Raw genomic sequence first — 15,051 nt, forward strand, 5'->3', positions numbered from 1 at the left:
GTTCGATTCCAGTCAAGGGCACATGCTCGGGTTGCGGGCTATATCCCCAGAAGGGGGCGTGCAGGAGGCAGCCGATCAATGATTCTCTCTCATCATTGATGTTTCTATCTCTCCCTCTCCCTCTCTGAAATCAATAATTTTTTTTTTTAAATGGAGCCCTGGCCGGTTTGACTCAGTGGTTAGAGCATCAGCCCCAGGACTGGAGGGTCTCAGGTTTGATTCCCAGTCAAGGGCACATATCAATTGCAGGTTTGATCCCCAGGCGCCTCCATTCGCATGCAGGAGGCAACCAGTTGATGTGTCTCTCTCACATTGTTGTTACTCTCTCTTCCCCTCCCTCCCTTCCTCCCTTCCATTCTCTCTAAAGACCAATGGAAAAAAATATCCTTGCGTGAGGATTTAAAAAAAAAATAGAGCTGCTACTGATCCAGCGATTCCACTTCTGGGTGTAAATCCAAGAGAAAATGAAATCGGGATTTTGAAGTTATAGCTGCACGCGCCCCCCACCCCCATGTTTATTTCAGCCTCATTCACAACAGCTAAGACCTGGAAACCACCCAAGTGTCCCTCCATGGATGAATGGCTAAAGGAAATATGATTTATATACACAATGCAACATTACTCCTCAGCTATGAGGAAGAAGAAAATCCTGCCAATTCCATCAGCATAGATGAACCCGAGGGCATTATGCAGAGAGAAATGAGTCAAAGAAAGACTAATACTGTGCAATACTATCTATTGTGGAATCTAAAAAAAAATCAAGCCTGGCTGAAGTGGCTCAGTGGTTGAGTGTTGACCTATGAACCAGGAGATCACGGGTTTGATTCCCGGTCAGGGCACATGCCGGGTTGCAGGCTCGATCCCCGGTGGGGAGGGTGCAGGGGGTAGCCTATCAATGATTCTCTCTCATCATTAATGTCTCAATCTCTCTTTCCCTCTCCCTTCCTCTCTGATCTCAATAAAAATATTTTTTAATATATTTTATTGACTTTTTACAGAGAGGAAGGGAGAGGGATAGAGAGCCAGAAACATAGATGAGAGAGAAACATCGATCAGCTGCCTCCTGCATGCCCCCCACTGGGAATGTGCCCGCAACCAAGGTACATGCCCTTGACCAGAATCGAACCCGGGACCCTTGAGTCTGCAGGCCGATGCTTCATCCACTGAGCCAAACCGGTTCTGGCTAAAAATATTTATAATGGCCAAAGCTGGTTTGGCTCAGCGGATAGAGCGTCGGCCTGCGGACTGAAGGGTCCCAGGTTCGATTCCGGTCAAGGGCATGTGCCTGGGTTGCGGGCGCTTCCCCAGTGGGGGATGTGCAGGAGGCAGCTGATCGATGTTTCTAGCTCTCTGTCTCTCTCTCTTCCTCTCTGTAAAAAATCAATAAAATATATTTAGCCAAAACCGGTTTGGCTCAGTGGATAGAGCGTCGGCCTGTGGACTGAAAGGTCCCAGGTTCGATTCCGGTCAAGGGCATGTACCTGGGTTGCGGGCACATCCCCAGTAGGAGATGTGCAGGAGGCGGCTAATCGATGTTTCTAACTCTCTATCTCTCTCCCTTCCTCTCTGTAAAAAATCAATAAAATAAAAAAATATATATATATATATTTTAAAAAAATAAAAATATTTATAATGTATATCATAGAATAAAATATAAGTATTACATACTCTATGTTAATATACATATATCTCCATCTATGTATACCTATGCATACCCACACATATCTATATCATCATTGCCATCATGATCATCACTACCATTTCCATCATCATCCTCATCATCATCATCACCATCATAATCATCAACCCACCACTATTATCATTATCACCATCATCACCACCACCACTATCACCAGCATCACCATTATCACTATCATCATCATCATCACCACCACCATCATCATCACCATCACCATCATCATCACCATCATCATTACCAGCATCATCACCATCATCACCACCATCATTATGACCATCACCATCATCACCATCATCATCACCATCATCACCATCATCACCATCATCATCACCATCATCACCATCATCATCACCATCATCACCATCATCACCATCATCATCACCATCACCATCATCACCATCATCATCACCATCACCATCATCATCACCAGCATCATCATCACCATCTCAGCATCAGCATCAACACCATCATAATCACAACTCACCACTATTATCATTATCACTATCATCACCACCAGCATCATCATCACTGCATCATCACCCACATCATCACCACCAGCATCATCACATCCTCATCACCGTGCAATGGATTCGAATCTTAGTAGCCAGCCTCCAAGATGACCCTGAGCCACCGCCTCCTGCCCCGGGATTCCCACCCTCACGTAGCTTCTTCCACCTCGGACAGGACTAAGCTGGTAACCAAAAGCGTATTGCAAAACTGACGGCATGTTCAAGGCTAGTCCATCGGAGACACGCGGCGGCTTCCTCCTGGCTTCCTGGGATCAGCCCTCGGCGGGGACTTGGCGCCGTGTCCAGAGGCCATGGAAGCCGCCTTCCGGAGAAGTCCACCCGTTAAGGAACCAAGGCCTCGGGCCAACAGCCAGAGAGGAACTGAAACTCCTGCCAACGGCTTGGCAGTCATGTGAGTCAGCGCGGGCACAGCCTTCCTCTCTCTGCCACGCCTTTGGACGCCGATGCCCTGATGGACACCTTGGGGAGCGCGACTCCAAACCAGACCCACCCACCTGACGCCACCCCTGAGCTCCCGACCCACAGGAACCGGGGGAGATAAACGCTTACGGTTGCTTTAGGCGGCTGTCGTTAACTGACACACACCTCGATGTTCTCCCAATGTCTCCCCTCATTATTTGTCTGATTTTTTTTTATTTCTATTTTGTTTCTTTTTCACAGAGAGGAAGGGAGAGGGATAGAGAGTTAGAAACATCAATGAGAGACATCGATCAGCTGCCTCCTGCACACCCCCCACTGGGGATGTGCCCGCAACCCAGGTACATGCCCTTGACCGGAATCGAACCCAGGACCCTTGAGTCTGCAGGCTGATGCTCTATCCACTGAGCCACACCGGTTAGGGCTGATTGTTTTTTTAAGTATATTTCTTTATTGATTTCAGAGAGGAAGGGAGAGGGAGAGAGAGCAATATCAATGATGAGAGAGAATCATGGATCGGCTGCCTCCTGCACGGCCCCCACTGGGGATCGAGCCCACAACCCTGGCATGTGCCCTTGACCGGAATTGAACCTGGGACCCTTCGGTCCACAGGCCGACGCTCTATCCACTGAGCCACACTGGCCAGGGCTATTTGGTCTTATCCTTCATTTTTCTCCCCATCACTTCTCACTCTGACACACTCTCGTTGGTCTCGTTGCTGGAGGCTGAACTCCCCTCACCTCAAGGTTTTTCCCTGCTGGCACCCCTGCCAGGAACGCTGCACACGCAGAGCCACGGTCTCACCTTCTCCAGGTCTTTGCTCAAGGGTCCCCTCCGCAGGGAGAACCTCCCCCGTGGGAGGAGCCCGCCCGCCCCAGCCACTTCCTAGCTCTGCCTTCGCTTCCTAGACCCAGGACCGGCTTCAGAATAATCGGTGGGTCCCAGAGCAAAATGAAAGTGCAGAGCCCTGGGGTCTTTAGGGTGAGTTGAAAGGGCTTATGGGATGGAGATCCATTGAATAAGTGCTCACCAGCATTATAGGACTTGAGGACACATCTATAATAATAAAGGGTAATATGTTAATTAGACCAGAGGTCTTCTGGATGTCATTCCTGATGAAGCCGGGGTGGAGGGAAGCCAGCCTGGGTCCCGGGTACCTGCCAGTGGCCGGAGGAGGGCAGCCTGGGTCCCGGGTGCCGGAGGGAAGCCGGTGCCAGCAACCAAGGGGAAGGAAGGCCTACTCTTGCATGAATTTTCCTGCATCGGGCCTCTAGTCTTCACATAATTGGCATGACCCATAACCTGTGCTATCACAGATCTCCTTTTTTTAAAAAAATATATTTTATTGATTTTTTACAGAGAGGAAGGGAGAGGGATAGAGAGTCAGAAACATCGATGAGAGAGAAACATCGATCAGCTGCCTCCTGCACACTCCCTACTGGGTATGTGCCCGCAACCCAGGTACATGCCCTTGACCGGAATGGAACCTGGGACCCTTGAGTCTGCAGGCCGACGCTCTATCCACTGAGCCAAACCGGTTAGGGCAGCTCTCCTTTCATTATTTATTCTAGTTGAGGAATGTGCACAAGAAATGCAAATATCGTATTGTTATTCCCGAGGGTTAGGAAACTTGGGGAATGTCCACATTACTTGATGGTGTAAAATCAGTGTTATGTTGAATGGTTGAGTTGTTTTTAATGCTTATTTGCTAACGAAAACATCTAAACTAAATAAATAACTTCAAAATGTTCTGTTGGCCCTAACCGGTGTGGCTCAGTGGATAGAGCGTCGGCCTGCGGACTGAAGGGTCCCAGGTTCCATTCTGGTCAAGGGCATGTACCTTGGTTGTGGGCACATACCCAGTGGGGGGTGTGCAGGAGGCAGCTGATCGATGTTTCTCATCGCTGTTTCTAACTCTCTATCCCTCTCCCTTCCTCTCTGTAAAAAATCAATAAAATATATTTGTATAAATAAAAAGAAAGGAAAAAATGAAAATGCAGAGCCCTGGCCAGTGTGGCTCGATTGATTGGGCTTCGTCTCATGCACCTGAAAGGTTGTGGGTTTCAGTTGTGTTAGGGCACATGCGTGGGTTACGGACTCAATCCCCAGTAGGGGGCGTGCAAGAGGCAGCCGATCACTGATTCTCTCTCATCATTGATGTTTCTCTCTCCCTCTCTCTCCCTTCCTCTCTGAAATCTTTATATATATATATATATATATATATATATATATATATATATATATATATATATATATATGTATTTTTTTTTAAAACCTCCAGAGGAAGCACGGCCCAGCCAACATCTTGATTTAAGCTCAAGAAACAAAAATAGCCCTAATCGGTTTGGCTCAGTGGATAGAGCATCAGTCTGCAGACTCAAGGGTCCCAGGTTCCAGTCCGGTCAAGGGCATGTACCTTAGTTGCGGGCACATCCTCAGTGGGGGGTGTGCAGGAGGCAGCTGATTGATGTGTCTCTCTCATCGATGTTTCTAACTCTCTATCCCTCTCCCTTCCTCTCTGTAAAAAAAATCAATAAAAATATATTAAAACAAAAACAAAAAAACTGATGCTGAGATCCCACCCACCAAAACTGCAAGGGAGCAAACCTCCGTTGTTGCTCAGCCACTGGCTTGGTGGGCATTTGTCACAGCAGCTGCTGGACGCTAGTACAGATGGTCGTTTCAGTGACGGGATCCATGGAAAGTGGATGGCTCATCTGACCGACGGATTGCAGGGTTCGTGGGAAGAGGGAACCAATAGAATGAATTAAAGAAGGAAAGAAGGGGGTGGAGGAGAGAATAGTTCGAGGGATGGATAGAGCCTTGGAGAGCGGCTGGGTGGTGAACTGAATACATGATGATTGAATGGCGAGGCGGGGAGAGCGGGTAGGTGGGTGGGTGAAATGCTACTTGGCTGAATGCATACAGACAAGAACACACACTCAGACGAATGTGTTCCTGGAGAGCCGCCTGGGTCGGAGCGGGACCCCCCCCATCCTCGGCTCCTCTCCTGCTTGTGAGAACGAATTCAGATGAGTGACAGAAAGCGGTGCTGAAATAAAGCAAGAGATTTTTAAAAATATATATTTAATTGATTTTTTACAGAGAGGAAGGGAGAGGGATAGAGAGTTAGAAACATCGATGAGAGAGAAACACCAATCAGCTGCCTCCTGCACACCCCCTACTGGGGATGTGCCCGCAACCACAGTACATGCTCTTGACCGGAATCGAACCCGGGACCCTTCAGTCCGCAGGCCGACGCTCTATCCACTGAGCCACACTGGTTAGGGCTAAAGCAAGAGATTTTGACTAAGGAAGCAAAGCAAGCGGGTTTATTAAGGATACGCTTGGCGCCCGGCTGGCGTGGCTCGGTGACTGAGCGTCTGTCTATGAACCAGGAGGTCAGGGTTCGATTCCCGGTCAGGGCACAGGCCCGGTTGGGTTGCAGGCTCCATCCCGCGGGGGGTCATGCAGGAGGCAGCCGATCAATGATTCTCTCACCGTTGATGTCTCTCTCTCTCTCTCTCTTCTCTCTGGAATCACATAACACAACATCCACCACTCCCACCGCTAGAAGGTGTGTGATTCCGTGACCTCTCACTAGGGGACACGGTGACACGGTGACACGGTCCTGCCACTGTCACTTCTACCTGCTTCTAGACCATTGTCATCTCCCCAGAGGAAGTGACTAAGCAGTCACGGCCAGCCGCTTCCCCCAGCCCCGGGCAGCCAGCAGCCAGCTTTCTGTTTCTCCGGCCAGGCCCACGCGGGAAATCTTCACGCTTCATCGGCCCAGGCGTGGGGTGGGGTGGGCTTTGGCAGAGCTGAGCTCTCCCCCTCCCCGTCTCCCTGTGCAGGTGGCTGACCTATGTCCCAATCCGAAGGCTTTTCTCTGCCTGTCCCTGCTCCCTCTCCCCTTTATCTCTCTCTGGCATCATTCCCAAGAAATTCCTCCATCTCTTCCTGGAGGACCTCAGGACAGGGCAAGCCCGGGAGGCCCAGGTGTGGGCAGAGCAGGGCGGCCCGCACGCCCCCAGGCGGCTCCTTGGCGGCATTGAGCGTCGCCTGGAGGACCCAGGGATGCCCACCGCTGGCTTTAGGGAGAATGTCCCCGCGGGGACAGGTCCACGGCGACAGTGGGCAGTGAGGAGTGGCCAGCGGCTGGGGAAGGAGGGATGGGGAGGGCCTGCTCCAGGGGTACCAGGCCTCCTTCTGGGGAGATGAGAAACCTCTGGGACTGGAAGGAGGGGAGAGGGGGTTGCACAACAATGGGAAGTCCTAAATGCCACGGAATTTTATATTTCGAAATGGCTAATTTCATGTTTTGTGAATTGTGTCCCAATTTTCAAAAGGAGCGGGTGGGTGCTGAGGGAGGAGGGGCTGGGGGCCTGGACTCCTGGGTCTGAGGGAGGAGGCTGGGGGCCTGGGCTCCTGGGTCTGAGGGAGGAGGAGCTGGGGGCCTGGACTCCTGGGTCTGAGGGAGGAGGGGCTGGGGGCCAGGACTCCTGGGTCTGAGGGAGGAGGCTGGGGGCCTGGGCTCCTGGGTCTGAGGGAGGAGGAGCTGGGGGCCTGGACTCCTAGGTCTGAGGGAGGAGGAGCTGGGGGCCTGGGCTCCTGGGTCCGAGGGAGGAGGAGCTGGGGGCCTGGACTCCTGGGTCTGAGGGAGGAGGGGCTGGGGGCCTGGACTCCTGGGTCAGAGGGAGGAGGGGCTGGGGCCTGGGCTCCTGGGTCAGAGGGAGGAGGGGCTGGGGGCCTGGACTCCTGGGTCTGAGGGAGGAGGGGCTGGGGGCCTGGACTCCTGGTCTGAGGGAGGAGGAGCTGGGGGCCTGGGCTCCTGGGTCCGAGGGAGGAGGAGCTGGGGGCCTGGACTCCTGGGTCTGAGGGAAGAGGGGCTGGGGGCCTGGACTCCTGGGTCTGAGGGAGGAGGGGCTGGGGGCCTGGGCTCCTGGGTCTGAGGGAGGAGGGGCTGGGGGCCAGGACTCCTGGGTCCTGGGGAAGCGGGTGGAGGCTGGGACCCCAACACCCAAGATTGGGGGCGGGGTGGGTAGAAAGGAGCGGGAAAGTGCAGGGCTGCCTGTGGGAGCAGAAGTGGAGGCAGCAGCTGCTTTCTGGGAAGGCTCTCAGATGGAGATGTCATCACCGAGGTCTCCCTCCCTCCCACCCAGGCCCTGCCGGCTGGGGAACCCCCAGCCCTCCGCCCTCCGGGAGGAAGGGAGAGCAGGGAGGGGGGTCAGCAGCTGGAAAGGAGGCGGGGTCACAGGGCCCAGAGCCAGCAGCCCGCCCACAGAAGTGCCCTTGGAAAGGGCGTGGACCTGCGGGCCTGGATTCTGGGTCCCCCAGACGGTAGGAGCGGGGCAGTGGGACCCCCGGGATCGGAAGGAAAGCATTTGCTCCAGGAGGGCCTGGGGGCCTGGATGTCTGGGTTCCCCACCCCTGCCCCTCCTGGGAGGAAGAGAGAGCTGGAGGCTCCGATGGGCGGGTGATTGGCGGGTCCCGGGAGGATGAGGGCTGGGGGTTGGCATGTGGAACCTATGAAGTGGGAGGAAGGAAGTTGGGGGCCTCCTGATGCTGAGGAGCTGCCTGGTTCCGAGCAGGCGGAAGTGGCCTTTTGGGGGTGACGTCCCTCCACAGTGGCAGCCAGACTCTGGTCCCGTCACTCAGGTTGTCGTGGACTTTGCTTTTCTTTGAAAGCCGCCCACTGTCCAAGCCCCACCCCCAATCCCCAGCATTTCCTCTCTGAGCCGTTCACACCACCAGTCGCCCCAGTTGCCCCCGACAGGACCAAGGAACCGGACCGGACCGGAGAGCTGGAGCCCAGCAGGTGAGCATTGCAGTGGGGAGGGGGGGGAGCCAGAGGCTGGCAGGGGTGAGACTCTGAAGGTGGGTGAGAGGAGGGCAGCTGGAGGCACCTGAGGATAAAGGTTAAAGGGCATCTGAACGGAGGGGAAGTGCCCAGGCTGAGAGCTGGCGCACCTGACCAGGCCACACCCCACTTCCCCGAGTCCCCCACCCCCCCATCCGCCCTTCCTCCTGCCTGGGAGCCAATGGGGGCCTCAGAGGCAGGCAGCCAAGATCTGATAGGTCTGGACCCTCCTGACGCACAGACACAGACACACACACACACACACAGAGACACACACACACACACAGAGACAGAGAGACAGGGAGAAAGCGAGATTCATCAGTGGCCCTGTCCTCCTCTGCAGAGCCCTGGGCATGTGGGGCTACCTGGCCCTGCTGCCTGCCTTCCTGGCCCTCTGGGCTGCCACCAGCATCTGGACTGTGTGAGTGTTATGGGTAGATGATGCCTGGGTCTGAGGGAGGAGGGGCTGGGGCCTGGGCTCCTGGGTCTGAGGGAGGAGGGGCTGGGGGCCTGGACTCCTGGGTCTGAGGGAGGAGGGGCTGGGGGCCTGGACTCCTGGGTCTGAGGGAGGAGGGGCTGGGGGCCTGGACTCCTGGGTCTGAGGGAGGAGGGGCTGGGGGCCTGGACTCCTGGGTCTGAAGGAGGAGGGCTGGGGGCCTGGACTCCTGGGTCTGAGGGAGGAGGCAGTCTGGTTTCTGGGTAACGGAAAAAGTTGCCTGGAAAGCAGCTGCTCATTGGACGTCTTACCCTCCTTCAGTTTCGCAATCGCTGTGGCCAACAAGACTGTGAACCTGACGGAAGGCATCCCCTATATCAGGTAGTGAGGGCGCCTGGCGAGGCCAGAGGGCGGAACGGGGGTCCCGGCTCCGTGGAGCCACAGGTGATCCCGTATTTTCCCCAGTCTCTGCGGATCCTACCCGCCCCAGAGCTGCATCTTCAGCCAGCTGCTCAACATGGGAGCTGCTATGGGTAACTGTCCCAGCCCCTCCCCCCAGAGCCGCCCCCTCTCACCCTGCAGGATAGACCCCCAGCCCCTCCTCCCTCTGTCCCAGGAGCCCAGGCCCCCAGGCCCTCCTCCCTCAGACCCAGGAGTCCAGGCCCCCAGCCTCCTCCCTCAGACCCAGGAGTCCAGGCCCCCAGCCTCCTCCCTCAGACCCAGGAGCCCAGGCCCCCAGCCCCTCCTCCCTCAGACCCAGGAGTCCAGGCCCCCAGCCTCCTCCCTCAGACCCAGGAGCCCAGGCCCCCAGCCTCCTCCCTCAGACCCAGGAGCCCAGGCCCCCAGCCCCTCCTCCCTCAGACCCAGGAGCCCAGGCCCCCAGGCCCTCCTCCCTCAGACCCAGGAGTCCAGGCCCCCAGCTCCTCCTCCCTCAGACCCAGGAGTCCAGGCCCCCAGCCTCCTCCCTCAGACCCAGGAGCCCAGGCCCCCAGCCCCTCCTCCCTCAGACCCAGGAGTCCAGGCCCCCAGCTCCTCCTCCCTCAGACCCAGGAGTCCAGGCCCCCAGCCTCCTCCCTCTGTCCCAGGAGCCCAGGCCCCCAGGCCCTCCTCCCTCAGACCCAGGAGCCCAGGCCCCCAGCCTCCTCCCTCAGACCCAGGCCCCCAGGCCCCCAGCCCCTCCTCCCTCTGTCCCAGGAGCCCAGGCCCCCAGCCCCTCCTCCCTCAGACCCAGGAGCCCAGGCCCCCAGCCCCTCCTCCCTCAGACCCAGGAGTCCAGGCCCCCAGACTCCTCCCTCAGACCCAGGAGCCCAGGCCCCCAGCCCCTCCTCCCTCAGACCCAGGAGCCCAGGCCCCCAGCCCCTCCTCCCTCAGACCCAGGAGTCCAGGCCCCCAGCCTCCTCCCTCAGACCCAGGAGTCTAGGCCCCCAGCCCCTCCTCCCTCAGACCCAGGCGTCCAGGCCCCCAGACTCCTCCCTCAGACCCAGGAGCCCAGGCCCCCAGCCCCTCCTCCCTCAGACCCAGGAGCCCAGGCCCCCAGCCCCTCCTCCCTCAGACCCAGGAGCCCAGGCCCCCAGCCCCTCCTCCCTCAGACCCAGGAGCCCAGACCCCAGCCCCTCCTCCCTCAGACCCAGGAGCCCAGACCCCCAGCCCCTCCTCCCTCAGACCCAGAAGCCCAGACCACCAGCCCCTCCTCCCTCAGACCCAGGAGCCCAGACCACCAGCCCCTCCTCCCTCAGACCCAGGAGCCCAGGCCCCCAGCCCCTCCTCCCTCAGATCCAGGAGCCCAGGCCCCACCCTCTCCTCCCCTAAGTCCGGGATTTGCCCCCCACCCCTGCACCCCCAGCCTCTCCCGCGCCACACTACCCCCCCACTTCCCTTTCCTCGCAGCCGCCTGGATCTGCATTCTCCGATACCACCAGTTCCGGGACTGGGGCGTCGGGAAGTGGTCTAACCAGCTGATCCTCTGGTCAGGGCTCCTCTGTGCCTTCGGCACCTCCGTGGTGGGCAATTTCCAGGTGAGTGGAAGTCGGCCCCTGGAGCCCAGCCCTGGGGTCCGGCCGGCTACCATCTGGGACTACAACTCCCAGCATCCTCCGGGGCGGCCGGTTACTTCTTTGCGGGGGGCGCGGCGCCGCATAGCCTCCTGGGACATGTATTTCTTTGCGGTTCTCGGGCCGTGGGCATGCGGGGTGACTCCTTAGGGCGGCTGTCTGAATGGAGCGCCGCGTGGGAGGCGCTTTCTAGTGATTCCGCCGCACGCTGGGAGGTTGCCCGTCATAGGACAGTCATCGGTGATGAAAGGACTGCTAGTCACTCATTCTCGATGTTGGCCACTTTGGCGGAGTTTGCCCCAGGCTGTACCTACTCTGCAAACGAACTCCAGGCGGGTCCTTCCCGGCCAGATCCCACGGGGAGGTGTTTTTCATGGTCGGATACGAACCCATATTCACAGACTCTGGAACGCACGTTGCTAACCGCGAAGCTCCGTAGATCTTTGCAGAATAAACGAATGCACACGCGATGGGAGAAATGCCACTGATGGATGTAGCGTTATCATTTCACTGTACAATGTCTGCCTCCAGCCACAGGGTGTCGGACCGGAGGCTCCCTCCAACTTGTCAGCAAATGTCCCCCGTCATATCTGCACATCCGTTCATTTACGCATTCTCTCTCGCTTTAAAAAAAATTTTATTTAATTGCCCTAACCGGTTTGGCTCAGTGGATAGAGCGTCGGCCTGTGGACTGAAGGGTCCCAGGTTCATTTCTGGTCAGGGGCATGTACCTTGGCTGCGGGCACATCCCCAGTAGGGAGTGTGCTGGAGGCAGCTGATGGATGTTTCTCTCTCATCGATGTTTCTAACTCTATCCCTCTCCCTTCCTCTCTCTAAAAATCAATAAAATATATTTTTCAAAAAAAAATTTTATTTAATTGATTTTCAGCGAGGAAGGGAGAGGGAGAGAGAGATAGGAACATCAATGATGAGAATCATGGATTAGCTGCCTCGTGCACGCCCCCTACTGGAGATCCAGCCCTTAATCCCGGGCATGTTCCCTTGGCCGGAATCGAACCCGGGACCCTTCAGTCCGCAGGCTGACGCTCTATCCACTGAGCCACACCAGTTAAGGCCAAACCCCAATTTTTATTCCCTTGGCGGCAACACCTACTCTCCCAAACCCCGGGTGAGAAGAAGAGATTTATTGCACCAGCATCTACCTGAGCCTCTGCTTCGAGCCGTCACTGTTTTAGGGATTGAGGCCCTAGCGGTGAAGGACATTTAAATGCCCGCCCTCCCAGAGCTGAGGACAGCTGATGCTTGTACTCAGGGACACGATCATTGGGCGCGGCGGTTGTCAATCACTGTGCATGGGGTTGGCCAGGGGCCTGGCCTCTGCAGGGGTCTTCCCCCTCACCTCTCCCTGCTGCTCCTCCTCCTTCCAGCAAAAGAACCAGCTGGCCACGCACCTGACGGGCGCCTTCTTGGCCCTCTTCGTCGGCCATGTCTACTTCTGGCTGCAGCTCTTTCTCTCCTGGAGGATGAAGAGCCTGCCCCAGCCCGGGGCCCCGTGGATCGGGCCGCTCCGCCTGCTCCTCTGCAGCCTCTGCACCGTCCTCTTGGTGACCAGTATCCTTTAGGGGCGGGGCTTGGGGTGGTTCTTCATGGGGGGTGGGGGGTCTGCTGTGTGCTAGTGTGGATGTGCCCGTCATAGGACAGTCATCAGAGAGTGCCGATGTGTGTGTGGGGGGGGGGGGCACGCTGCCTGGGTTGCAACCCCACCTTGTCCACATTCAGCTGGGGGAGGCTCGGCTGGGTTTTGGCCTCGGTTTCCTCATCTGTCACATGCAGAGCCAGCCCCAGGGTTGGAAGGAATGAAGCTGATACATGTGAGGTGCTTGGATCGGCGCCTGGCGCATAGCGAGGGACCAGTTAATACTGGGAGGCTGCTAAACCGATCCTTTGGGGGTGCCCGCTCTGGGCCCGGCATCATGCTGGCTAAGACTGGAAACTGAGGTTCAGACAGGAGGAGTCTCTTGGCCAAGACCCAGCCTGGAGTTCAGGGGTGGAGCGAGTGTTGGGCTCCAGGCCAGTGAGTCGCTTTGAATGGCGGTGGTGGGCGTATTTACACCACAGGAAGCGGCAGCTGCTACAAATCAGAGCTGGTTGTCAGACATTTACCAACACGCCACTAGGTGGCACCTCGATTCCAACTCACTTCTGAGTCACCCCGGAACCCAGCCCAGCAGGCCTCTGGCTGAGGCCCAGCACTCTCTGAGCCTCAGTTTCCTTGTCCGTAAGATGGAGTGGTTGTTTTTATCAGACTGATGGTTGTCACTGCCAGGAAGAGAGCTCTGAGAGAGGCAGGCGGGGTGCAGACTGGGCCTGCTGGCCTCCGTGGGGAGGAGGATGGAAGGGAGGCCGAGAGGGCGCTGGATCTCCACACCATATATATTTCGGAGAGGAAGGGAGAGAGGTAGAAACATCAACGATGAGAATCATTGATTGGCTGCCTCCTGCACGCCCCACACTGGGGATCAAGCCCGCAACCCGTGCATGTGCTCTGACCGGGAATTGAACCGTGACCTCCTGGTTCATAGGTCCACGCTTAACCACGGAGCCACTGGAGCCACTGGAGCCGGGCTGGGGGCTGTATCTTTAGGAAACGCTGCATATGTGGAGGTAGAAGCAAGGTGCCTGGCTGTCCGCCTGGGCAAGTGGGGGATGGTGGAGCCTTTGTGAGCTCAGCGAGGCTGACGGGAGCTAAGACCCTTGTTCCAGAATATTGAGGGCGCCCTTCGAACAGAAGGGACCCGCCTGGGAAAATATTTGGGAAACAGTTTGAGAGGCAGGCAGGACTGGAGGGTACCCCTTGGCGAGTGTCTGGGCGCCACCGAGGAGGGTGGCACGGCCTCGCCTGCCCGGTCTGGGGGCACCCAGGGGCGCCAGGACCCTTCTCGTGGCGGAGTGCCCTTGACCCTGGTGTACAGTGGTCATCCTCCACACCAGCCTGCAGCGCTCCGCCGCCGCCGTCTGCGAGTGGGCCGCGGCCATGCTGCTCTTCCTGCTCTTCGGCCTCCTGGCCGTGGACTTCTCCGGCCTGGAGGGCTGCACCCTGTGTCTCCGGCCTGGGCCCAGCCCCAGCCTGCAGCCCGCCTCCCCCATCTCCCTGCAGACCTCACCGCCGCCGCTGGCCCAGGCGCTCTGACCCCGGCCTGGCCCTCCCGGCAGAGGACAGAGACCGATCCCGGACTCCTCTGTGCCCCCAGATGCATCGCTGGGGACGAACCTTCAGGGGTGAACCGTTGGGATGGACTTTAAAGAACTTGCCAGGCGCCGGCCAGTGTTGCTCAATGGTTAGAGCGCCGGCCCACGGACCCAAGGGTTGCCGGTTTGATTCCGATCAAGGCCATGAACCTGGGCTGCAGGTTGGATGCCTGGCCCCGGTTGGGCGAGTGTGAGAGGCACCTGGTCGACGTGTCTCTCTCACATCGATGTTTCGCTCTCTCTCTCCCCGCTCCCGTCCACGCTACGTAAAAGCAATGGAGAAATATCCCCGGGTGAAGACTGCCAACAACAAAAGAGAATGTGCCATGGCTGCCCGGCCTGGGTCCTAGTGGTGCACACGCGCCGCGGGGCCGGGCTCCGAACAGCTGCTGAGCTGGCACCTCCCTGCCCGTCCGCCCCTGCCCTGCGGCCCCGCCCCCGCCATCGGGGCCGCCCAGGAAACGAGAGGCCAAGGCCAGCCAGCCAGCGTCCCTGATCAAGGCTATTTATTGTTGTTATTATTAATTTTTTTTTTTTTTTTTTGCCGCCGGCGGAATCAGAGACACGGACGCAGGCAGGATCACGCGAAACCAGAATTCCTTCCGGAGAGCAAATCCGTACAGAAGGTCGTGGGGGAGGGGGAGGGGGAGGGGAAGGGCCAGGGGAGGGGGGGCCCAGGAAGGGGGGGTTGGGGATGACACAAGGACAGATGGCCCTGTCCGTCCGGATCTGCTAAGCCACCCCAACCAGCCCCCGTCCCTCCCCCGCCCCATCCCGCAGAGAGGTTGATCAATAAATAAATTAATAATAAATTAATCAATAAATAAAATAGAAACAGCTCCCAC

General features: G+C 57.4%; 2 protein-coding genes across 3 annotated transcripts in view; one reads left to right on the forward strand and one right to left on the reverse strand.

The window, feature by feature from the left end:
- The window catches only part of ZNF628 (zinc finger protein 628), a 178,529-nt gene that overhangs the window by 104,932 nt on the left and 58,546 nt on the right, over positions 1-15,051 (reverse strand). The gene's annotated exons all lie outside the window — the stretch shown is intronic.
- TMEM150B (transmembrane protein 150B) lies at positions 7,901-15,007 on the forward strand. 2 transcript variants are annotated; one of them, XM_059665711.1, is made up of 8 exons: positions 7,901-7,989; positions 8,308-8,467; positions 8,853-8,930; positions 9,267-9,326; positions 9,411-9,478; positions 10,833-10,960; positions 12,385-12,568; positions 13,930-15,007. In XM_059665711.1, the coding sequence occupies exons 3-8, from the start codon at positions 8,863-8,865 to the stop codon at positions 14,145-14,147; spliced, it is 726 nt and encodes a 241-aa protein (XP_059521694.1). In that variant the 5' UTR covers positions 7,901-7,989; positions 8,308-8,467; positions 8,853-8,862; the 3' UTR covers positions 14,148-15,007. The 2 variants fall into 2 exon arrangements, with proteins under 2 accessions (XP_059521694.1, XP_059521693.1); XM_059665710.1 differs by having other exon boundaries at positions 7,912-8,125.

Source organism: Myotis daubentonii, chromosome 15 (genome assembly GCF_963259705.1).
Source record: "Myotis daubentonii chromosome 15, mMyoDau2.1, whole genome shotgun sequence".
In the NCBI taxonomy this organism is placed as follows: domain Eukaryota; kingdom Metazoa; phylum Chordata; class Mammalia; order Chiroptera; family Vespertilionidae; genus Myotis; species Myotis daubentonii.